Here is a 22,325-nt window from a genome sequence, read left to right on the forward strand (position 1 = left end):
AGCGCCACGAAACACGAAACTGAACGACAAGCGATCCAGCCCACGGAGAAATCTTAGTCCATAGCCAGACGGCGCGGCGTGCGGCGGCAGACAGGAACGGCTCGAGGCGTGTGCAAGCTTCATCTGAGCCTCCGTGAGGAAATCTCATCTCGTTGGCGGAGTTTTCTCGCTCCCCTCCTGCCTGTCCCTAGCCTCGGTCCATCGCACTTCGGAGGAAATCTGGACGAATACGCTTCGCTCGCTGGCCGGCCGGGCGGGCGAGCGGGCGGCGGAGCTTTGTTTGCCCCTTTCTACCAGGTCAGGCAGCCTTCTTTTGAGTTGTGCATGGTAGCGAGAAGGGTATGATCGACGGTGTGCCCGTCCTCTTCAGCGCTCAGCTCCTCATCTCTTCGTCTTCGACGTCCCGGCCAGATGGGAGCAGGTAGGCGAGGATCGACCGACGCCTTAAGCGCCGAGTTTCGGACAGGGGAGCAATCGATGATGGCCCTCGATATCGGCAGGAGCAGCGCGCGCCGCGGACGCCTCTTGGCCAGCTGGGGCCTTCCATCCTCCCTCTTCCACCCCGCCCTCTTTGTTGACCTTCCTCGTCGACCATTGCACTTGATATGCTGCTCCGTGATCCGTCTGGCGTCACGAGCAGAGCACACCTCGTCGTTGCAGGAGGCGCTTGCTGGTGGCAGACCAAGAAAGCGGGCTGCCTTTCTTGACTTCAGATGGAACCGGCAGGCAGCGCCTACCCAGACCATGCAGGGTCCATCCAGCCCGCGCCCTGCCTGCCTGCCTCTGGAAGCCGATATCGATCCCGGCCGTGGGTTCTTTCTGCCTGCCAACGCACGCGACGGTAGGCGGAGGCAGAGCGAAGCTGGGTTGCAGAGCGCGTGTACAAGAGGTGTCGCCCCCTCGGCCGCACCCGCGCACCGCTCGGGGCCCCATGCCGCTCAGCAGGTGCGATGTAGGTATGTGCGCCGTCCGTCTATCCAGCCTTGTCCTCGGTTCCGCTGCCTTTCTCGCCTGCTCTGTTGCCTCGCTCGTCGAGCGGCTTAAAGCCAGCTGCTCCACCCCACGTACATCTTGGCCAGGTTGTTGGAGCTGGTGGCCTCCTTGATGAGCGAGTCGACCAGGTTGTTGGTCGAGTAGGGCGGCGTCGGCTCCCTCTCGCCCAGACGGTAGATCCGGCCGTCGAGCTTGTTGGCCACCGGGTCGAGCGCACGCCTTGCCTCGGCAACGCGCGGATCCGGTCGGGCCGAGTTCTGCGCGACGGTCGTCCAGAGGCAGAGGGGATGGCAGGGGGAACGTCAGCGGGCGTGAGAGGATGGCCTTCGACACACGACGACCGACTGCACGCAGCTCACCTTGGACCTCGCCCTCTCCTCGGGCGCACCCCACTCGCCGAGCGGATCGTGCACCATGGCCTCGAGCACGCTCATCAGCGAGTCGCGGTTCTCGCGCAGGATCGTCATCGTCACCTCTGCGCTCTTGCGGAAGACGCCCTCGCAGCCCGTGACCCCAAAGGCATCCACCATGTTGTGCGTCAGCCGGAACGGCACCCTTTCTGGGATCTCAAACTTCTGCCCCTTGTCAAAGAGGCAATTGAGGTCGACGTGGACCGTATCGCCGCTGCTCGCGTCAAACAGGATGTTTTCGCCGTGGCGGTCGCCCAGCCCCAGCACGAAGCCGACCATCGACATGACGGCGGCGGTGCGGGCGTACGACGACCGCGCGCTCAGCCACGCCGAGGGCTCCGGGAACGTGGCCAGGAACCACTCGTGAAAGACGGGCGGGAAGTTGGCCAGCACCTTTGTCTCAAAGATGACCTCGGTCGTCTTGGAGTCGTGCGCCAGCCTCGCCTCGTCCATATTCTTGCGGATGTCGTGGTTGTAGATGGCCAGCCCGCGCGCGTTGTAGAGCCGGGTGAGGACGTGGCGCAGCCCGACGGTGTGGGCCACCCACTCGATCAGGCCGTGCTCCTCGTTGAGGATGAGCACCGCATAGGTGCGCACGTAGAGCTTGCGCTTGCGCGACTCGGCGTTGCTCTGCAGCAGCTTGTTGATCATGCCGTCAAACTCCATCAGCCGCGCGTCCTTGCGCAGGTCGTCCTTGGGCTTGCACAGGAACGGGTACTGCCGCCCGTCGCTGCCGAGGATGATCATCTTGCGCGGCTTCTGCAGCGAGTTCATGACCTCGATCCGGTCCTCGAACCCGGCAATCATGGGCAGGTTGGGCGCGAAGGGGCGGTGCTCGGCCGTCACGACGTTGTTCGACGGCAGGCTGATGGTCATCGACGACTGCAGCGGCAGCAGCAGCTCGCACGACGCCGCCGCGTTCTGCAGCCCGGGGAACTGCTCGTCGGTGCTCAGCACCGTCGTCTGGCGCGGCACGTCGTAGTCGCACAGGCGCAGCAGCTCCTTGGCCAGGCTCTGGGAGCCCGTGACGATCCGCATCACCTCCTTGAGATTTGGATGCGTGGCGGGCGCCTTGCTGCCGACGGTGGCGACAATCTGGCCGAACCGCTTCCGCCGCTCGCCGTCCTTGCTGTTGGACCCAGCCACCATCGACCACATGGCCTGCTGCGGGTAGGCCAAGACGACCTGGACGATGATGTCGAGCAGCACGCGCCACGCCTCGTCGTTCTTCTGCACGATCCTTGCCACCAGCTGTGGGAAGACGGCGAGCCACTGGAACGGCAGCAGCTTGCGACTGTACTTGGCCATCAGCTGGTTGAGCTTGCGGAACGTGTCGACGTTCTCCTGCACCGACGCCGAGGCGCTGCTGCTCGCCGATCGGGACGACGTGGCCTTGATGATGGCCGGGTCGCCGGCCACCTCCATCCAGATGGTCAGCACGCGCGGCAGCGTGCGGTAAAAGTACTTGGTGCCCACCTGCGCCGAGCGGAGCAGCGCCTTGCACACGTTGAAGCGCTGCATCAGCGGGTTGGGCAGCACGCGCTCGTGCGTGTCCTGGTAGTGGCCAAAGTAGTAGAGCATCTTTTCCGAGCTCGGATGCTCGGTCACCGCCTCCTTATACCGCTCGTAGACCTCGGTCGGGCCGTAGCGGAACGTCGCATCGAGCAGGCGGGCCCGCAGCAGGCAGGCCTTGGCGTACGCAGTGCGGTCGATCTGCACCGCCCGTGCCCCGGCCGTGGAGTCGGTAGGGGCGCCCGCTCCGGCCGTGGCGGTGGCGTTCGTGTTGGGCGCCACCGCCGCTGCGACCGACTGGATCGAGTTGTTGAGGTCCTGGATGGCCTTGTGCGTCTGCTCATCGAGCGCGAGGAGCTTGACTCGCTGGATGAAGGCAAAGGGCGCCTGGCACTGGGTGGCCTGCAGCATCGCCGAGTAGGCGGTCTGGCGGTGTCCGGCGCGTCGCGCAATCTTGGCCGTGGCGATCCAGGCATTGCCGACCTCGGTGCGCAGGGCGGGGTTGAGTTCGATGGCCGAGAAGGCGGTCCGCCGAAGGCTGAGGATGGGCTCGCGCGTCCGGAACGAGGGCAGCGTGGCGTTCAAACGCGAAGTCAGCGACCGGTTTAGGGCGTTGGCGCTGGCCGACGGCAGCATGATGCCCTCGTGGGCGCCGCGGATTAGCTGCAGCTCGTGGAGCATGTGCAGCTGCAGCACCACGTCGTACATGGAAGAGTAGGAGCCCTTGCCGGCGGCTACGATGGGCTTGCCGAGCTGCCGACGCGCGTCGGTGATGACTGCGTCGAAGCTGCCAGAGTCCTTGGACCGCATGGCCAGGATGGCGCGGCCGATGGCGTGCTCGGGGCTGTCGGCCGTCGGTTCCCTCGACAGCGAAGACTCGAGCTGCTCCCAGTCGCCCAGGATGCAGGCGCCTTCCACCTGGAAAGAGGCCAGCAGCGGCTCCCACTCCGGGTGGACGCTCAAGGCGCCGCGGATGTGCGTCCGCATCGTGTCGTAGTGGCCCAGGCTGCGCAGGCACCGCAGCAGTCCGACGTGGAGCGACGCGTCGTCGGGCCGCTGCTGCAGCTCGACCTCCCAGCAGCTCTGCGCCGACGTCCAGCGGCCGGTGCTCTCGTGCTCGCGGATCTGGTGCTCGAGCGAGGGCGAGACGACCCTGGTCGAGATACCCTCCATGCCGTCCGGCTCGTCGAGCGATGCATAGATCTGGTGGAGGTGCTCATAGTAGGTCTGCAGCTCGCCGTCCTGCCGGCCGCTGTCGGTCTTGAGCGATCGGATCCGCTGCTCAAAGTTGAGCAGGGACCGGGCGTAGGCCTTGCACTGGAGCGAGGCCTGGGCGGTCAGCTCCTGCGAGATGGATGCGGTGAGCGACTCGACCGACGACAGCGCCTCCTCCGCCTTGGGCAGGCGGCCCCTGCGCGACAGCTTCGAGATGCTCTGCCGCTTGAGCCGCATCCAGACGCCCAGGTGGTCCATCAGCCCGAAGATGGTCTGCGCAGACAGCAGCCTGCGCTCGGCATCGTAGCCCGTCTTGGGGTCCACCTGGTCGGTCAGGACCGCATTGAACTCGAGCTGGATATCGCCCTTGGCCTGGTCGCTGCCAGAGATGAGCGTGTGGAGCAGCACGTGCGGGAGGATCTGGCGGGCGATGGTGATGTCCTGGTCACGGATGGCGATGCGGAAGATGCCAAAGACCGAGATGGCCTTCTCGTCGGTGATGCCCGAGATGAGTTGGTTGGCCCAGCCCTGGAGCCACTCGCGGTAGGACCGCGTGTGAAGGTAGATCGGCGTCTCGCGGATCGTCAACCGGCCGACCTGGACCATGTACTTGGAGTCGAGCAGCGGTATCACAGTGTCGAGCGTCGCCTGGGGCAGGTCCGACCAGCGCTGCCGCGTCTTGACCGAGACGGGCCTCGCGCTCGATCCGGACGCCAGGACGGCCGGCGTAAAACCGCAGACCTTGAGCAGCTCCTGGATCGCGTAGGCAAGCGCCGACTGGTGGCCCGTGTCGTCGGTTGCGCGGAAGGCCGGCACGAGGAGGTCGCGGATGAGGTGGATGGCAAAGTCGATCGACTCGTCCGGATCCTCGAGGTTGTGGAGCATGGTCCGGATCGGCTCGTCGAAGCTCGAATCGAACCGGTCCGGATCGACGGCGCCGATCGCGCCCAGGCAGTCGAAGCAGAGACTGCGGATGTCGTCCTGGAGGCTGTCGCTCTTGGCTGCGGCCGCAAACAGGGTCCTGACGCAGTCTCCCACGAGCGGGCCAAACGCGTCGCCGGAGGTGAGGTTCTGGACGTACTCCTTCTCCTCGGAGAGAAAGGTGCGGAGCTCGTGCAGCGACTGCAGGCAGATGGCCGAGTTTTCGTGGGCTGCCCGGTCGAGGATGTTCTTGAGGCGGCTGTCCGGGTTCCAGCCGTCGCGCAGGCCGCGCAGCTTGCGTGCGATGGTGGGGATCTCGGCGTCCAGGCTGTCGAGGCTGGGGATGTCCTTGATGAACGACGTCAGGTGCTCGGCGTTGTCGACGACCAGGTACCGCAGGATCGCGGTGGCCAATTCACGCGAGGCCGGATCGAGATGCGGCCACGCCGACAGCAGCGCGGCGGCCGTCTGGCCCACAAACGGCCCGATATCGTCAAACTTCATCGTCGTGATGAAGACGCGCCAACTCTCTAGCGTGCTCTGCGCCAGGCCCGGCGCCTGCAGCGTGCTGTTGAGCGTCGCCATAATCTGTGGCGTGACGGCGCTGATGGGGGGGCCGATGATCTCGACTAGCGCACCGATGCTGCGGGCCGCCTGAGCCCTTTCAGAGACGGATCGCTTACCGTGCTCGCCCATCAGCTCCTGGTTGACCCAGGCCAGCACCGCGAGGATCTCATCACGGAGGAATCTGGCGACGCGCTGCTTGTTGTTGGCTTGCTGCTGCTGGCCCCGCTGCCTGTGTGCGGCTGCCGAGTCGTTGATCGTCTCTTCGATGTACTCGAGCCCCTCGTAGGCGCTGGTGCGCGTCGCAACGTCGCCAAGCTTGACGACGAGGTAGCCGACAACGTCGTGCTGCCGGCTGCGGAGCAGGCTCTTCATGTTGGCGGCGTCGATGGCGATCAGGTCGAGCAGGACGGCGAAGGCCTCGGTCCGCTTGGCGCTCATGCGCAGAAAGACGTACTTGAAGATGGCGGTGATGTGGTTGAGGCACATCTTGGCTACGCTGGTGCCCAGCGCGCGGGCGATGAGCTCAACCATCCTGCGTCCCTCGTCGCCCGTGCCGGCGCCGCTGCAGATCATGTCGATCAGGTGGGGCAGCGTGTACTCGATCGTGGCATTGAAGAAGCCCTGCTGGGTCATCTTGAGGAGGTTGAGCACGCCCGTCCACAGGTCGGGCATCGAGCTGAAGAGGTCCACGATCCTGGTGCTGATGAGGCCTAGATGGGGCCGGAGCAGCTGGAACGTCGTACACCGCCGCCGGGCCGCCAGCTGCACGATCTGCGTGTGCGCGAGCGCCCGGAGCAGCGGGTTGGGGCAGCTCAGCTTGAGCGTCAAGGAGAGCAGGCAGGAGCCCTGCAGGTGGTCGTCGGGCACCGAAACGAGCGAAGCGACGGCAAAGATGGCCGCCTCCTGCAACTTGGGTCGGAGGCTGTCGAGGAGGCCAAAGGGCTTGCCGGCGACGTTCCAGATCCGCTGCCTCCTCACCTCGGCCTCGACGTTCAAGCGCGTCGCCACCGCCACGATGCGCGACAGGAAGGCCGTGGCCATGTCGCCGGTGGCGAGCCGCGCGCTCCTCATACGATGTTCGAGACCCATCGCGACGATCGCCGCAATCCTCTCGTCGACGATGGCCCACACAGCCTCGTCGGATGCGTGGAGGATCAGACGGCGCAGCGCGTCGAGGCACGGCGCGGCGAACGGCAGTTGGCCACTCAGCATGCGGCCCGTGAAGCTCACCCACGCCGCCACCACGGACGGTGCCAGCGCTTGTGGCGGGCGACCGGCGGCATCGCCCTCGCCGAGTTCCTGCCCCTCGTCGCAACTGATGCATCTCCAGAGTGAAGACTCCTCCGACAACCCGTCCGCACGTGAAGATGCCTCGAGACGTCGCAGGGTGCCGGCGGTGGCACACGCGAGGGCCGCCTCGAGACGGCAGCGCGGCAGCAGATGGCCCGCTTCTTTGAGGGCAGTCGTGCTGCCAATCGAACGTGAAGGTTCAGCAGATGGAGAAGGTGAGCAGTCCGTCTATCATTGAACGCATGAGCCTGAAGGAGAGCTTCGTGGGACAAGCTCGTAGCCGCAACACTCACCTCAATCCAGCTTGGAGGCTCGCGAGGTCGGGCCCATAAGCTTCGAAATGTGCCAGCACGTCCTGGATGGACACGGCATTCCCGTCAGAGGACGCAGTGCTGTTCTTGCCAGTGCGACCATCGGGTCCGGCCGTGTGCGAGGAGCTTTCGCGCTTGCGCTTCCTCGAGCTTGTTGCGATCGGGGCATGCCTCTGTCCGGCTAGCACCGCCAGCAGCCGCTCGGCGTCTGACCGAGAGATGCCGGCGAACATGTATCGTTGCGGAAGCGTGTCGCTGGACGGCTCTTCGGTGCCTTCTTGGTCCCAGGAGAGCCGCTCGTCGCCGAAGCGTCGTAGTTCTGTCTCCTGTTTGGCAGCGACACGGCTGCCACCTTCCAGGATGAGCAGCACTGCCGCCATCACGCAGCTCTGAGGAAGAGGACGGCGGCGACGACGATCGGTAGGAAGTCAGCGATCCAGACAGACAGCGTATGCAGCGGATCGTCAAGGGCACGGTTGTTGCTCATCAGTGAGCGCATCGCATCTCCGACGCACCTTTTTGGCCGCGACTGTATGCAACGCCGACTTGCCGGCATCGTCGTGTTCGCCGATGAGCCTGTCCAGCTCCTCCTGGCTCAGGCTATGCACAACTTCGCGCACCAATGAAGCACAGTGTGGGTGGAGCTGCGCCAGGAAGCCATCGCGCGCCGGTCCGTCCGATGTCCGCATGGCGTCCACTGCTCTTTTCAGCGCTTGGAGCAGCGCAGCCTCTTGATGCACATCGTTGGCGGCAGATTCGGGCGATGAATCGTCTGCGAGGCCGCCCTCGACTGCGTGGGCCAATGTCATCGCTAGCAGTGCCATCAGTCGGCTCGCAGCGATGGGAGATTGTCGATGGATGGCATCGATGTGCGTCACGACCACGTCGAGCCTCCAGGCATGGAGCTGCCACGGCAGTCCCTGCGGGTGCTGTCTAGCGCCCGCGCGAGTGGCGAGGCTGTCAAACTGCCAGCTCGAGAGCAGCAGCTGGACAGCAAGGTCGCCGAGGTCGCGGGTCTCCGAGGGAAAGTGGGACGAGACGCATAGGCAGAGCTCGATGGCTGCCAGGAGCAGGGCGTGGGCCGTAATTTGGCGCCGAAGGTTGCACTCCGGGTCATCCATAAGACGAAAGGAAAAGCTTGAGCTCGCGCTGGGGTCCGCGGCCATGCCTGCCACCAGCTGGTCCGACGGTTTCGGCCGATCCTGCCTCGAGCTCAACCGAAAGCCCCGAGGGTGCCGATCGCTAGAGAAGAATCGAACCTCGAGGTTGTCGGCATCCACGTCGGAGCGATCCACGCCAGATCCTCTGTGGTCCAGGCCGACGAGGATCGCAGGCGGGAGCACGACTTCAGGCATAAACGACGGCGAGCCGACCTTGGAGAGCGCCTGGACCGCTGCCCTGAGCGATTCGATCAGGACCAGTCGGACGTTGTCGACCTGGTTGAGAGAGTCGAGGGAGATCTCGAGGACCGAGGCGAGGACCCGGACGGTGGTCCGATGCATCGAGTCCAGGAGCGGGGCCGAGGCGTCCGTCGCGCTGGAAGAGCGGCTGACGAGCAGAGTCGCAGCGGCGGCCGAGGCGGCCAGAAGGCGGGGTGCGAGCCACACATCAAAGGTGGTGTTGTGGAAGCGTGCTGGCCCTGCCCCGGCAGCGGCATGCGGCTGCTGGCAGACGAACAGGTGCTCGAGGAACTTGGGCGAGGCGCGCATGGTCGCCTCGAGCGTCTCGAGCACGCGCGACATGGTGATGGCCTTGCGATCCGGGTCGGACCGCAGCAGGGCATAGCTCTTGCTGCGAAGGTCCGTGAGCGGCACCACGAGCCGGTTGACGAGCAGGCGGTTAAGCATGTGCGCGTTGGCCTCCTGGGAGGCTGTGTCGTCCTGGGAGCGGTCGACGCCAGCAGCCGCGCCGGTGTCTGTGGCGCGCGCATCGACCATGTCCCTGGCCACGAGCTGAGATGCTGCTTCAAAGGCGGCCGCAGACGGGGCATCAGTGACGGCGTGACGCTTGTTGCCGGTGACAGCTGAGCCATCGGTGCCGCCGGCAAGCTGACCAAGGATGGCGTGCAGGACATTGTCGAGCACCTTTGCGCTCCTGTCGCCGTCGTTCACTCTGCCGGGATGGTCCGCTTCCGACGCCGAGTGAGGGGCGGCGGCGACGTTGGCGGTGGCAGCGGGCATCGTCAGGGCGTGGAGAATGACGGGCAGCGGTCGATTCAGGCGCTCGCACGTCCAAGCATTCTTCCGACGTGCCTCCTCGTGAGAGCTCGGGCGATGGTGCCGGTGGATGCTGGATCGGGTGCGCTGAGCGCGACAGGGAGCGGCGATGGCGGTGGCGAGAGCGCAATGCAGGTGAAGGGAGGGAGAAGCCGACGAGCAAAGAGCTTGCCAGCAGCAGGATCGAGTGTGGCGGCGGCCACGCCCACGCAGCAACCGAAGACAGCGGAGTGCATGTGGCCCAACCGCCCGCGCCTGCGCTGCTGCCCCCCGAAATCCGACCCGGAAATTCAAAGCGAAAAGGAAACCGCGGTGGGTTGGCGCGATGCGACGCGCTAATGGCCAGGCAGGGGGCCAAGCCGGATGATTTGCGAGCTGCGCTGCCCGGCTCGGCGCTGCTGGCCCCGCCCCGCGCCGCCCTCTTGCGGCAGGCCAGACCCAGCTAGTTCGAGGCGGGGAAGAATGTTCTGAGCGGAGCGACCGGCTACCCTGCAGCACACTATTTCGCTCGGGCCAGAGCCACTCTCCGACACTTCTAACGGCATCAGGGCGAGAAGCAGTCGACAGACGTCGTGCCCGGCCCGGCCAGGCCCGGCCAAGGCCGCCACATTGCCCGGCTGAGCGGTGATGCCGAGGGACGGAGCGACGACGTTGCAAAGGCGCAGACAGGGGACACGAAGAGAGGTTGCGGTAGAAGTACAGGTTGGCCGAGGGTGACCTGTCCGACGGGATACGGGTACAACAGCTGGAGAGGGGGGCAGCTTCCCCTCGAGACGAGGACGGTGCGCGAGGCTGGGAGAGTGCCGAAGCACACTTGGCGATTTTGCTGCTTGGCTGGATGGATGCATGACGGGAAGACGGACAAGCGTGGACGTCACCGTGTCTGCGGGCACGCATGACATGCTCAACGGCAGAGGCGGTGGGCTACGGGCCAGGGCGTCGAGTCCCGGGCGACGACGCCTGTCGCTACGGACAAAGGTGGTCCCGTGCCCCCCCTAGGAACGCTTACGAGCGGCCTTCTTGGCGGCAGGCTGCTGCTTCTTAGACGATCCGCTCGCCTTGGACTTGTAGGTTGCCTGTCCCTGCTTGCCCTTGCCCTTGGCGCGAGTCGGTGACTGGGAAGAGGGGGGCATCTCCGCCAGCAGACGAGCCTGGCGGTCAATTCAGTCCGACGGGCCCTCGAGCGCACCGGGTCCACGATCCGCCTTCTGACGCGCCAGGTGCTCACCACTTGGCTCTCCTCGTCGTCGTCGGTCGACGACACGTCGGGCTCGTTTCCTCCGGTGTCGCTGCTGAGGCTGCCGCTGCTGACGCTGGTGCGGTCATCGTCGTCGCTGCTGTCGTCGTCATCGCTGCCGCTCTCGTCGCTGCTCTCCTGCTTGCGGCTGGTGGAGGCCTTGGTCTTCTTGGCCGTCTTCTTGGAGGGCGATCCGGCCTTCTTGGCCCCGGTGGCCGCCACCTTCTTCACCTTCTTCCTCGCCTTGACCTCGGTGACGGGCTTCTTCTTCTTCTTCGTCTTGACCTCGGTGATGGGCTTCTGCTTCTTGGGCTTGATGACCTTGGGCTCGACCTGCTTGTGGATCACCTTGCCCGCCAGCTTGACCTTGCCCGTCAGGCCTGGAGAGGGGCCGAGCAGAGGACATGAGTGGACGACAGACGTCTCGCACCGAGGTTTGGACGGAGGGGGAGCGGTGGGCGGGGGCCGTTGTGCGCACCTTTGGGCAGCAGGAACTCCTTCTTCTCCATGCCGCTGTGGATGGCTCGGTTGATGTTGTTCTTGGTGGTGGGGCTGAGCGGGTCGAGGCCGTACTTGTTGGCGATGCGCTTCTTGATCGTCTGGCGTGAGGTGCCGGTCTTGTCCGCGTCGTCAATGATGACCTGACGAACCTGTGGTGTCGTGGCGAGGCACGGCGACGGTCAAGAGGGCGAAGAGAAGGCAGCATCACGGCGAGGCGCGAAGAGCGACATGCAGATCGCCACCGTCAGAGCGGTGCGGTCCATGTCAGGCGCCAAGACGGGGTCTCTTAGCGAGCTCACCATCTCGAGGTAGGGAGGGTGCTTGAGCACCACATGAGTCTTGGCCTTGGCCTTGCTCGCCGCCCCCTTGGGCTTGAGTCCAGAGACCTTTGCCATGGTGTGTGCGAGCGGCTGGCGTGGCTGCTGTCGCGCTTGGACTGGGAGGGAACAAGGTGCGTGCGGGACTGCGTGAGTCGCGGCGAGAGGGGGAGTGCAAGCAGAAGGGCTAGCTACGAGGGGTGGCAACGTGGGGAAAGAGGCGACAGGGACGAGGGCGTCGATGGTGGTGGTGGTGGTGGAGGTGATGATGGTGGCGCTGAGTGACGAAGGGTCGAGGAGCAGACGGGCTGGGTCAGACGCGCGGGCAGGCAGGCTGCAAGCAGGGCCAGTCGAGGTGCGTGTGGCGACAAGGGCGGTCCAGCTCGCGGCCCAGCCGGTCTGCCCTGGCCGACCCTGGCCTCGCCTGGGGCTGCTGGCCCGCAACGCATGCAGTCGCCCGTACGGGCGTGGTCTGGCCTGCTTGGCGTGGCCTGGTCTGACCCGGTCCTGCTGAGCTGCGTTTGTCGCGACCAACGGCAGGCCGGTCGTCGGCATCTTCGGCGCGGCGAAGCAAGCAGCAAGCAAGCCTAGCCTGGGAGTTTGAGGCAAGAGGCCGGGAGTCTCTCGCTCGCTGGGCTTGGTTGGCCCCTGCTCGCCGCCCGCTGGTCGCGCTGGAAAGCTGTGCCTGCCTAGCCTGCTTCCAGAGGCGTGGCCGGCCATGGCCGGCTGCTGGCTGGCTCAGGCGCCTCGATGATTCAGCCCGAGGGCCCGAGCGCTGCCAGCAGGCGGGCAGGCAGGCGGCGCAGGCAGGGGCCAGCCAGCTCAGGGCCATCAGCCCGCTGCTCGACGACCTGCTCAGTTGCGCGTCCGGCCTCTCATCGCCCAGCCAGCCGCCCCACCTGGCTCGTGCCTGGGGCACTTCGAGATGGCTCACCAGTCGGCGCAGAGGCCTGGCTTGGACACTTTCTTGAAGAGCAGGCAGGCAGCGCCTCGTCGCGCTGCTGCTGCTGCCTAACGCGTCGGGGGCAAGCGGCGTGCTGGCGTGCTCGCAGGCAGGGGACGGCGCACGCGTGGTAGACGTCGCGGGGCGAGCGGTTCAGGCGCAGCGGTACGGTGTTGCGCCTGCCTGCTGCCCCACCGACGGTCCTCGCAGAAGTCCTGCTCGTCTCTACCACCACCACCACCACCACCACCAACACCACCACCACCACCACTACCAACAATCAACTTCGAGCTCCATCGAGCCACACCTGCCTGCACCGCGCCCACAAAAGCTTCAACGACCCACCTCCGCCATCGTCAGCGGCAACGTGGAGAGTCCCGGCGGTGGGCTTGCGACGCCCCGCGACTCCATTCGAGCCTTGATTGACCCACGAGGCTCTGGCTGAACGACCGGTGGGCTGCCAGAAGAGGGGTAAAGAGGCACACTCGTGTTCGCGGATGGCCCGTCTACCCACTTTTCGACCGCAGCCATCACTGTGCGTTTCGACGAACCGGCGGGGTCAGAGAGCGTCCAGGCGCCGCACTACCCTGGCCGCCGCGCGCCCCCGTCGAGACGTCGAATACCGCCGGGCAAGGCGGCGGTGTTCCCTTGCACGGCTCGCGCACACCCGGTCTTCTCTCTGCATCGAGGCAGCGCCCTTATTGCCCGGGTGCATGCCAAGCCGTTGAGCCCAAGCAAGGTCATCCTCGAGCAACGGACGCAGCGCCACCATACGGCGAACGGTGTTGAGGCTCGCGCGGACCTGCTCGCCGCCTCGCTTATCGCTGCACCCTAGATTGCCGGCCACGTACACATCAGGCAGCCGAACGGCAATCTTCCCCGCACGAAGGGGTCGCGCAGCTCCTCTACCTGGGGTGCAGCCGCTCACCACGGCAACTCGACGAAACGGCGACGGCAATCTCCTCCGCGGCAGGAACAAGAGAGGACATTGATGGAGCTGACGATGATTTGTGGGTGGGTCATAATGGCGAGGTGGGGTCGAGGAGCTGTCAGGGGGGAATCGTGCGCTCTAGTGCAGCGTTGGGGAACGAGAGCCGACCTGCCATCATCCAAGGGAAGAGGAGCGCCAGGCTTCCCACATCAGCGATGGGGTCGCAGCGCCATCGGCCCGGAGCCGCCTGCAACCATGACATCGGTACAGAACGTGGATGCAGTAGCCTCGTCCGCCGCCGTGCGACCCTCGCTAGGCGAAAGGGACGCCATAGGGCCAACAAAGGCTGCCTCTGCGCTATAAGAAGCCCCCGCCGGTTGCCCTCTCCATAGAGACCAGCATCACTGCTCCCTCTCCTCTTCAATCGCAACGAGCGCGCCTGCTCACCGTCCCACCTCCGCTCCGTCCTTCACTCCGCAAAATGAGAGCGTCCACCTCGTTCAATGTCGCCTTCGCCGCCCTTTGTGGCCTCGCCACCTGGGCCTCGTCCGCTAGCGTGAGTGGCGCCTGCCTTACCAAGGGACGATGGCCAGCTTGATCGATATGTCGACCCACTGCTGACCCTGCTTGCCTTGCCCTCTTGGCCACATCTGCTCTCAACGGCCATGGACACGAATGCGACCCGCAGTCGGCTGCCATCGAGAGGGCCGCGGCCGATGCCAAGGTTGGCTACGCCTTCTTCTACTTTCGCGGCGACTCCGCGGGCCAAGAAGAGGTGTTTGCCGCCGTTTCCAAGGGCAACAGCCCGCTGTCGTGGGACCTCATCAACGGCGGCAACGTCTTTCTGAGCTCGAACCAGGGGACCACGGGCGTGCGGGATCCTTCGATCGTTGCCTCGCCCGACGGCAGCAAGTTCTACATGCTCGGCACGGACCTCAAGGTGTCGGCCACGACCTGGAGCGCCTCGGCCCGCACCGGATCGCGCAGCATCCTGATCTGGGAGAGCACCGATCTGGTCAACTGGGGACAGCCGTGAGTGCGGCACGGCCGTCGTGTGGCGTCCTCATCCCTGTCTCGGGCGCACGCACTGACCCACCGCACGTTGATATGTCCCTCGTCGCCTCGCTCGCCGCCCTGCCCGCTGCTGTGCCCCGAATGACAGAGCGCTGAGGGAGGTGGTGGGTCCGACGGCGGGTAACGCCTGGGCGCCCGAGGCCATCTGGAACCCGAGCAGTCAGTTGTACGAGGTCTTCTTCTCGTCTGCCATCTACCCGGCCAGCGACCCCAAGCACGAGACGGGCACGTACCAGCGGGTGATGAAGACGACGACCAAGGACTTTGTCTCGTTCACCCCGGCGGTGCCGTACATCGACGACGGCAAGAACGCCTACATCGACACGACGTTCCTGCGGGCGGGCTCGAAGCTGTACCGCTTCACCAAGGACGAGAACTCGGTGTCGAGCAGCGACCCGAACGGCAAGATGGTCTTCCAGGACGTCTCTTCGGACGATTCGCCAGACGGCAAGTTTACGCGGGTGGCCAACGCGATCGGCAAGGGATCCATCAGCCAGGGCGAGGGCCCCACGGCCTTTGTCGACAACAATGATCCCAACAAGTCGTGGCTCTTCATCGACGAGTTTGGCGGCCGCGGCTACGTGCCCTTCTACAGCACCGATGTGGCCTCGGGCAAGTGGCAGATTGCGTCGGACTGGTCGATGCCGAGCAACAAGGCGCGCCACGGCACCGTGCTGCCCGTCGACCAGAAGCGGTACGATGCGCTGCGGAAGCTGGTCAGGGCATGATGCGTCCTCGATGCGCGACGGCCGGGCAGCATGGAAGGTCTGCCAGGGTACCGTTTGGTATCCACGCACGACCTGAGGGCGGAAAAGGTGGTCGTGCGAGAGCGGGCCCCGACTCGGCTCCGGGTGCGAGAAGAGCTTGACAGGGTGGCCCGGCTTGATCGCCGTACGCGTCGTCTATGGTCGGCGAGGTGAAGCTCGACGCACCGGAACAAGAATCTCAGATGCGACAGCGCGTTGCTGACTCGGTGTTGACCTTACCACACCTTAGACGAGATAGAGATGGAGAGAGATCGAGGCAAATGAGAGCAGAAGGCCGGAAGGGCATGAAACCCCACGTCACACGAGCTGGACCCTGCCTGCTCGCCGCTGCCTGCCGTCCGTCAGCTGGGGAGCACCGACCGTCGCCCGGGCTTGGCCCAGATCTGACCAATGACGAACGGACCTCGAGCGCGAGCCCGATGGTCAGCCCGATCCTAGTCAGCGAGGGCCAAGAACGGAACATCGAAGTTTCCATGCAGGCGCCGCCACCCGCAGAGAGACAGACGAGGTCGACCGGGCAACAGGTCAACAGCCGAGCAAACGCCGCCCATCCGAAGCCACGCACCGACGGCGACCGCTCAGCCTGCCTGCCTAGCCTCAGCCATTTTGACGGCGGCAGCAGCATATGCATAGTTTTCGCCCGAGGGTTGCAGACCGCGGGAGGCCCTCGTCCGACGATTGATCGGTCGGTGAAAGGGGCGGCAGCTCGGAAGCGGCCCCAGGCCGCCTTGCTTGCTTGGACTCGGCCTCTGCCGTTTTCCTCCGCCTGCCTCCGTCACAGGCCTGGCCTCGCCCGGCCCAATCGGCTCGGAACGGCGGCAGATCGGGGACACGGGCTGCGCAAGTCGGCCGGCCGCACGTGAGGTGCGCTCTCTAAGGATCTGCGGCCAGAAGCGCACGCACGGTGGAAAATCTGCAGGGCGACTCTAAATCTCGTCGACCGCATCTTGACCCCGGCGTCATCTCAGCATCATCGGGCGCCCGACCCCGGCGTGCCTCCTTGCCTGACCGCACGTCACCTCTTTTGTTGGCTCACCTCGGCCTGTGTCTCTTAGCTCTTTTCGGCAGAGGCAGACTGCACTGAAAGCGAAAGGCTGCTCCAGCCATGCTCCAGGACGGAGCTTGTTGCTCCATCTCGCCTTGTCCCCTGTGCAGACGACGGGGCGGCGGCGGCGGCGCTGTCGAGCTCGGCGCCGGCTGTGGCCACCGGACGGACAGACGGGCAGCGGCCAATTGCCGCTGCAAAGTCCCGAAGCCGTGCCATTTGATTTTCCAGGTGGGTGCGCATTTCAAACCCGAGGTGGAAAATCCATCTCCGCCTTGGCTTTGTATTGGCCAACCTGGGGGATGCGGATACAATGGGCGAGCCGAATTTTTCGTATTGCCGGGGCGGCCAGAGGCGGTCGGCGGCCAGCTTCGATCTTCCGGCTGGATCGCGGAAGGCAGCCAGCCCTCTCCTCTGTCGCCCCCTCGAGCCCTGCCCCGTCACCACCACCACCATCATCATCATCATCGTCGCCCGCCCGCCCGCCCGTCCGTCCGTCCCGCCTGCCCGACTGCCCATTCAGCATCACCGTCCGTCATCCCGCCGCACGCTTCGACGTAACGACCCTCAATACAAACACCCCGCTCCCCGCCCTCGTCCCAATACAAGCACCCATAGAGCTCTCCACCCCTCCCCTTTCCGTATCCGTACGCACCGACGCTCGTTCTCGACCTAGCCTTCGCCCGACCCACGCATCATCTCCCCCCTGTCCTCACACAGGCGTGCGCCTGCGGTTGCACTACCCTGTACCACAACGCGCACGCTCGCCTGGTACCGGTACCCGTGTGACCGTCCACGTACGATCCGGTCTGCCCTTCACGTCGACGCCATTCCGACGTCGCTACCCTAACGCCAGGCAGACGACTACCTCTCGCCCCTGCCGCTCTCTTGCGTAACCTTCCGGCCGGTCCGACAACCCCACCTACCGCCCATCTAGGCACGTCTCTGGCCTACGATCTGCCGGTACACTTCCGGGACGATCAACCGGCGCCAGATTCGGTCCATCGTCGAGATCTCTGTCCCACATCGACCTCTGCCTCTCCCAGCGCATCCCGTCTAGCGACAGCGCCAACCTTCTCTGCTTCGGAGCGGGCCAGGGTCTTCGCACTCCCCCCGCCCTTACCTACTCCAGGCACGATCTCACCTGAATAGACCAAGCGAGACTCGCCGGTTGCACGGCTGTCGAGGTGAGCACACGACCTCTCGCGTCTCGGCAGGCACGACGATGCAGGATTGTTGGGGCGGCTTGCGGTACACCCAAGCGCGCCCAAGCGTGCCGGCGTATCAGCAGGCGACAATGCCGTGTCGACTTCAGTCCAGGCGGCCTTTGGGGTGCTCTTCGAGCGAGACAGAGAGACGGCACAGGCGGAGAGTGCGAGCGAGCGAGCAAGGGGCATCCTACTTTTGCGTCGGTGTTCGGGTCGAGGTGGCTGAGCATGTATGGCACTGGTGGCAGGATTTGCGTCGGCCTTGCTACGGGCCCGCTTGCAAGAGCGAGAAAAAGAGCTCGCTCGCTCTTCCTTGCTTGCTTGGCTGGCTCCAAGTCGCAGTCGCCGTCGCCGCTGCCGCCGCCTTCACCCGTTCAACGCTCGTTACCCTTGCCCCCCCGTCTCGCTGTGTTGCCTTCTACCCGGCCGCCACCCTCCTCCCATTGTTCGCTCGCCACCCGTGCCACCTTGGTGCCCCGAGCTGACACGTTCCTCTCCTCTCCGACCCTCTCACCTCTTCCCGCGCCTCTTTCCTTCGACCTGTTCGACGGCTTTTGCCACCGTACCATTTCCACCTTTCGACATATCTTCCTTTTTCGACGTCTCTTTGGCTTTTCGGGGTCGATTGCAACCTCGACCACTGCGGACTGCACCATTCTGCAGCCCCTTTTGCTCAGCGACCAAAGGATTCTGCGCCGACGAGATTTCTTTTGTTGCATCGCTCCCCTCAACACACCTCTCGATTGCCACCACGGTTCAGCATCAGCCGAGCTCGTTACTGTTCTCGACTTTCATCAACCCTCGCGAAGCGCTCGGCACTCTCGCCTCGACTGTCGATCTCGACCTTTTCGTGCATCCCAGCTTCCCCCTCCCAGCGATCTCTGTCAGCGACCTGTTCAAGGCGGCCAGAGTGATCCGCTACTGCCACCGTCGACCGGTCGTTCGCCCACCATCGTCCCGTGCTCTGACGAGCCCCTGTTGAGCCTGGATCACTGCGGGGCGGTCATCTTAGGGCTCAGCTACACGGCGCCACCATGCCTGACACCCTCTCAGGCACCGGATCGAGTGGCGTCGCCACCTCGTCGGCGCCCACGTCAGCTTCCAACTCGTCTTCGAGCCGATCGCGGAGCCCGGGCTCGGATACCGGCAGGAGCATCCTCATCTGTCTTTTGAGGCTTGATCTGCGCGTACACGACAATGCGCTCTTCTACTAGTGAGTGCATCTCCTGTGCTCTCGGTAGTGACGGCTATTCTGCCGTCGTATCCCTGACCCGACCATCCGCCCTTCGCCGCACGTCCACGCTCGATCCAATCAGTGCCCACCAGCAGCCCAAGCCCATTCTTAGCTCGGGCGGCAAGACGGTGGACTTGAGCCAGCTCGAGGACGAAGCGCTGCTGGGATCGACCTCGGACTACCTCTTGCCGGTCTTCGTCTTCGACGAGAGAGAGATGGAGTTGAGCGGTCTGCCCGGCTACAAGCGTAAAGGTCCCGAGGCAAGGACTCGCCACTATGGCTTTTGGAAGACTGGTGGCTTCAGGACCAGGTGAGCATCACGCACCTCGTGCCTCGACCATGGCGCCGGATCTCGTCGCGTGCGCTCGAGCACATGGCACTGACCCTTCGACCTGCCTTGTCGCCGTCATTCCCCTTTTTGGCGCCGCCGCCTCTTCTTGGCAGGTTCATCTCCGAGAGCGTCTACGACCTGCGTTCGAGACTACGCGACGTCGGCTCGGACCTCATGATCCGCTTCGGTATGCCCGAGGACGTGGTCTGCAACCTCGTCAACGCCCTCCAGGCCAATGGCGACTACGTCGAGGGCGTCTGGATGCAAAAGGAGATGACGTATCCAGAGACCGAGATCGAGTCGCAGATTGCCAATAAGCTGCACGGTACCGGCGTGCCCGTTCATTTTGTCAACGGCAAGACGCTGATTCACCCGGCGGACCTGCCCTTTCCCAGCAGCGAGACGCCCGACGTCTTCACGCCGTTCCGCAAGAAGGTCGAGTCGCTAGGGACGAGGATGGTGCGGCCCGCCAAGGAGTCGCCATCCACCTTCAAGCCCTTCCCGCCCGACCTCCCTCGGACGTCGGACTACGCGCTCGACGTGTCCTACGAGGTTGACGTCGACGGCTACATGACGCGGGCGCCAGAGAGCAAGGACAAGCAGGAGGGGCAGACATCGTTCCACGACATTCTCCGATACCTCTTGACGCCGCTTAACGAGTCGCAGCTCCCACCCACCCTCGAGGCCAACGCATTGCTTCAGCAACGCCACCCTGCATCCGCATTCCCTCTGCGCGGCGGCGAGACGTCGGCGTTGGACCGCCTCGACTGGTACTTTGTCCGTGGCAAATCGGCCGACTCGACGCGGTGGGGCAAGGCGGACCCACCGCCCGTGGCGAGGTACAAGCAGACGCGCAACAACCTGCTCGGCCATGCGTACAGCACCAAAATGTCGCCTTTCCTCGCATACGGCAGCATCAGCCCGCGCCAGATCTGGGAGGCGCTCGACGAGCACGAGCAGAAGTTTGGCGAGGACCAGAACACCTACTGGGTCCGCTTCGAGCTGCTGTGGCGCGACTACTTCTTCTTCGTGGCGGAGAAGTTCGGGCACCTCCTCTACGACATCGGCGGCTTCGAAAAGGCCACCGATCCGAGGCAGGCAGCCAAGAAGCTCGAGGATGGGTACTGGAGGTGGTGGGACCCGCTAAAGGACGGGCCCGAGCACGAGATCACGCGGCTGCTCGAGGGGCGCACCGGCATTCCGTTTATCGACGCCAACATCCTCGAGCTGCGCGAAAGTGGCTTCATGAGCAACCGCGGGCGGCAGAACGTGGCCAGCTTCCTCTCCAAGGACCTGGGCTACGACTGGCGCATCGGCGCCGAGTTCTTCCAGTCGCACCTCATCGACTACGACCCGACGTCCAACTACGGCAACTGGCAGTACGTGGCCGGTGTGGGCAACGACCCGCGTGCCAGCCGGCAGTTCAACACGGTCAAGCAGGCAAAGGACTACGATTCCCACGGCGACTATGTCAAGATGTGGATCCCGGCGCTGCGCAACCTGCACGCCGACTTTGTCCACACGCCCTGGCTGCTGGATGCAGAGGAACGCCGGCGGTATGGGCTCAAGACGACTAGGATGGATGTCACGATCGACGGCTACCCGGAGAGGCCGCTGATTGAGCATGAGGGTTGGAAGCGTCACTATGAGCGGCGGCAGGGAGTCGGCAGCAAGATGTACGGCAACCCGCAGGAAAAGGTCAAGGACGGCAAGGCGCCGCCGCGGCGGCACAAGCCGGCAGCGCGCTACCGGCCGTTGACGGCGTCGCTCGGCGGTCTCTCGGGGAGCGACCGTACCATGGACCTGGTCTCGGCCAGCGCCGGCACGCTCCATCCCAACGCCGACGGCCTGCATCGCAACGTGATCCCGCCTCTGCGTGGCAGTGCTGGCAGCATCGGGCCGTCGTACGTGCAGGGTCCGGGGCCACTGGGCAAAATGGCTGGGCACGGCTCGGAGCGCAGCTCTTCGCCCTTCACCAACGACCCGATCAAGCAGCTGGCACACACGTCGGGCGCCTCGATGCCGTCGCCGATAGCACGGGCGCCGGGCAACGCCTTCGATTTCGGCTTTGCGCGCTCCTCGAGCGCCAACAGCAACGACAACGGGCGCGTGCGACGCAGCATGGCCAACCTCGACCTGTCGGGAGGTGGCGCCAGCAACGCCGCCGCCGCCGCCGGCGCTAATGGCGACAAGCCGATGCCGTTTGGTAGCAGCAGCCTCAACCACGTCTCGTCGATGGGCAGTCCGGCCATGACGCCCAACGGCGCCTCGACGCCGTCGCATGCACCACCACCGTCCAAGGCGGACACGGAGCTGTCGTGGAGGAAGAGGGGATAGCGCCGGGCCGTCATGCCTTGCGCCCGCCGCGCCGATGCCTCGTCTTCCGCGGTCCTGGCCTCGTATTGCTTCTCACCCCAATCTCTCTCGGCTAGTCTGACACGGTAGCGCGCTCTTTGAACCGGCCTGCCATCTTCGCGTCTATACGACGCCTTGCCTGCTCTGCCTCGGTCACCCCTCTCCCCCCCCCTCCTCTCTCTCCGTCTGTCGATCTCTATTCCCGTCTCTCGTTTGGTCAGCCCGCCCCGCCCCGCCACGCCCAACTTCCGGGACGAAGTCAATCATCTGCAATCACCAGCATCATGACACGGTCGCTCCTCTTTCGCCCGTCCTGGCCCGTCCTTGCCGCGTTTGCGCTTCCCGACTTCACGGTGACGTGTCTTTCGCCCTCGACACCCTCGGTCGAAGCAGGGCGGGAACGGCAACCTGCCGCACGAGGGACGGATGGGGCATCTGAGGCGGAACTTTGATTGGCAGCATGGGCATGGGCGTGTTTTGCGTGTGCACAACAGACGAGACGGCACGGCACACGCCGAGCGTGTATATGTAGATCGACTTTGACGCCGACGCGCTCGGGGCGGCTTCTCCTCACCCCCTCGCACCACCAGCAGCCAGCGATGGCGCTGCACCTTCGGCCGGCGCCGGTGCCGTCGTCGTCGGCGTTGGCGTGGCCGTCGCTGAAGCCTGCTGCGTGGGTACGGCGACGGATCCGTCGGCGATGGCCGGTGCGGCGCCGAGCTCGAGCTCCTCGAGGCTCTCGGGCCGCATCCTCATCCACCTCATCCTCGGACCGGACTTGGCGTGCTCGCTGACGCGGAAGCCGTATATCCTGGGCGTGTAGATGCGTGCGTTGGCCACCTTGCGTCCCAGCTGCTCCGGCCTCAGCGTCATCCGCGCCATGAGCGCCGCCCGCTCCTCGGCCTCTGCCGTCACCTCGGCCACAGCGTCCGCGGCCGCGCCCGCAC

General features: G+C 65.1%; 5 protein-coding genes across 5 annotated transcripts in view; 2 read left to right on the forward strand and 3 right to left on the reverse strand.

Moving 5' to 3' along the window:
- Positions 1-1,040: 1,040 nt before the first annotated feature.
- PFL1_02331 (uncharacterized protein) lies at positions 1,041-9,399 on the reverse strand (the record flags this gene model as incomplete). The annotated part of the gene is made up of 4 exons (XM_007879843.1): positions 1,041-1,250; positions 1,353-7,086; positions 7,202-7,608; positions 7,735-9,399. 4 exons carry the CDS (start codon positions 9,397-9,399, stop codon positions 1,041-1,043), a joined length of 8,016 nt encoding a protein of 2,671 aa, XP_007878034.1.
- Positions 9,400-10,430: 1,031 nt separating this feature from the next.
- Positions 10,431-11,568, reverse strand: PFL1_02332 (uncharacterized protein; the record flags this gene model as incomplete). The annotated part of the gene is made up of 4 exons (XM_007879844.1): positions 10,431-10,550; positions 10,664-11,052; positions 11,151-11,322; positions 11,473-11,568. 4 exons carry the CDS (start codon positions 11,566-11,568, stop codon positions 10,431-10,433), a joined length of 777 nt encoding a protein of 258 aa, XP_007878035.1.
- Positions 11,569-13,845: 2,277 nt separating this feature from the next.
- PFL1_02333 (uncharacterized protein) lies at positions 13,846-15,166 on the forward strand (the record flags this gene model as incomplete). The annotated part of the gene is made up of 3 exons (XM_007879845.1): positions 13,846-13,920; positions 14,053-14,396; positions 14,527-15,166. The coding sequence occupies 3 exons, from the start codon at positions 13,846-13,848 to the stop codon at positions 15,164-15,166; spliced, it is 1,059 nt and encodes a 352-aa protein (XP_007878036.1).
- Positions 15,167-18,492: 3,326 nt separating this feature from the next.
- On the forward strand, positions 18,493-21,360 carry PFL1_02334 (uncharacterized protein; the record flags this gene model as incomplete). Its single annotated transcript, XM_007879846.1, has 3 exons — positions 18,493-18,671; positions 18,775-19,002; positions 19,137-21,360. 3 exons carry the CDS (start codon positions 18,493-18,495, stop codon positions 21,358-21,360), a joined length of 2,631 nt encoding a protein of 876 aa, XP_007878037.1.
- A 588-nt stretch (positions 21,361-21,948) lies between these two features.
- The window catches only part of PFL1_02335 (uncharacterized protein), a gene marked incomplete at both ends in the record, with an annotated part of 1,773 nt that continues 1,396 nt past the window's right edge, over positions 21,949-22,325 (reverse strand). Inside the window, one exon of the mRNA XM_007879847.1 lies at positions 21,949-22,293. Within this exon, the coding sequence (XP_007878038.1) occupies positions 21,949-22,293 (345 nt within the window). The remainder of the gene's footprint in view (positions 22,294-22,325) is intronic.

The sequence above is a fragment of the Pseudozyma flocculosa genome, assembly GCF_000417875.1.
Source record: "Pseudozyma flocculosa PF-1 unplaced genomic scaffold scaffold00006, whole genome shotgun sequence".
Taxonomy (NCBI): Eukaryota; Fungi; Basidiomycota; class Ustilaginomycetes; order Ustilaginales; family Ustilaginaceae; genus Pseudozyma; species Pseudozyma flocculosa.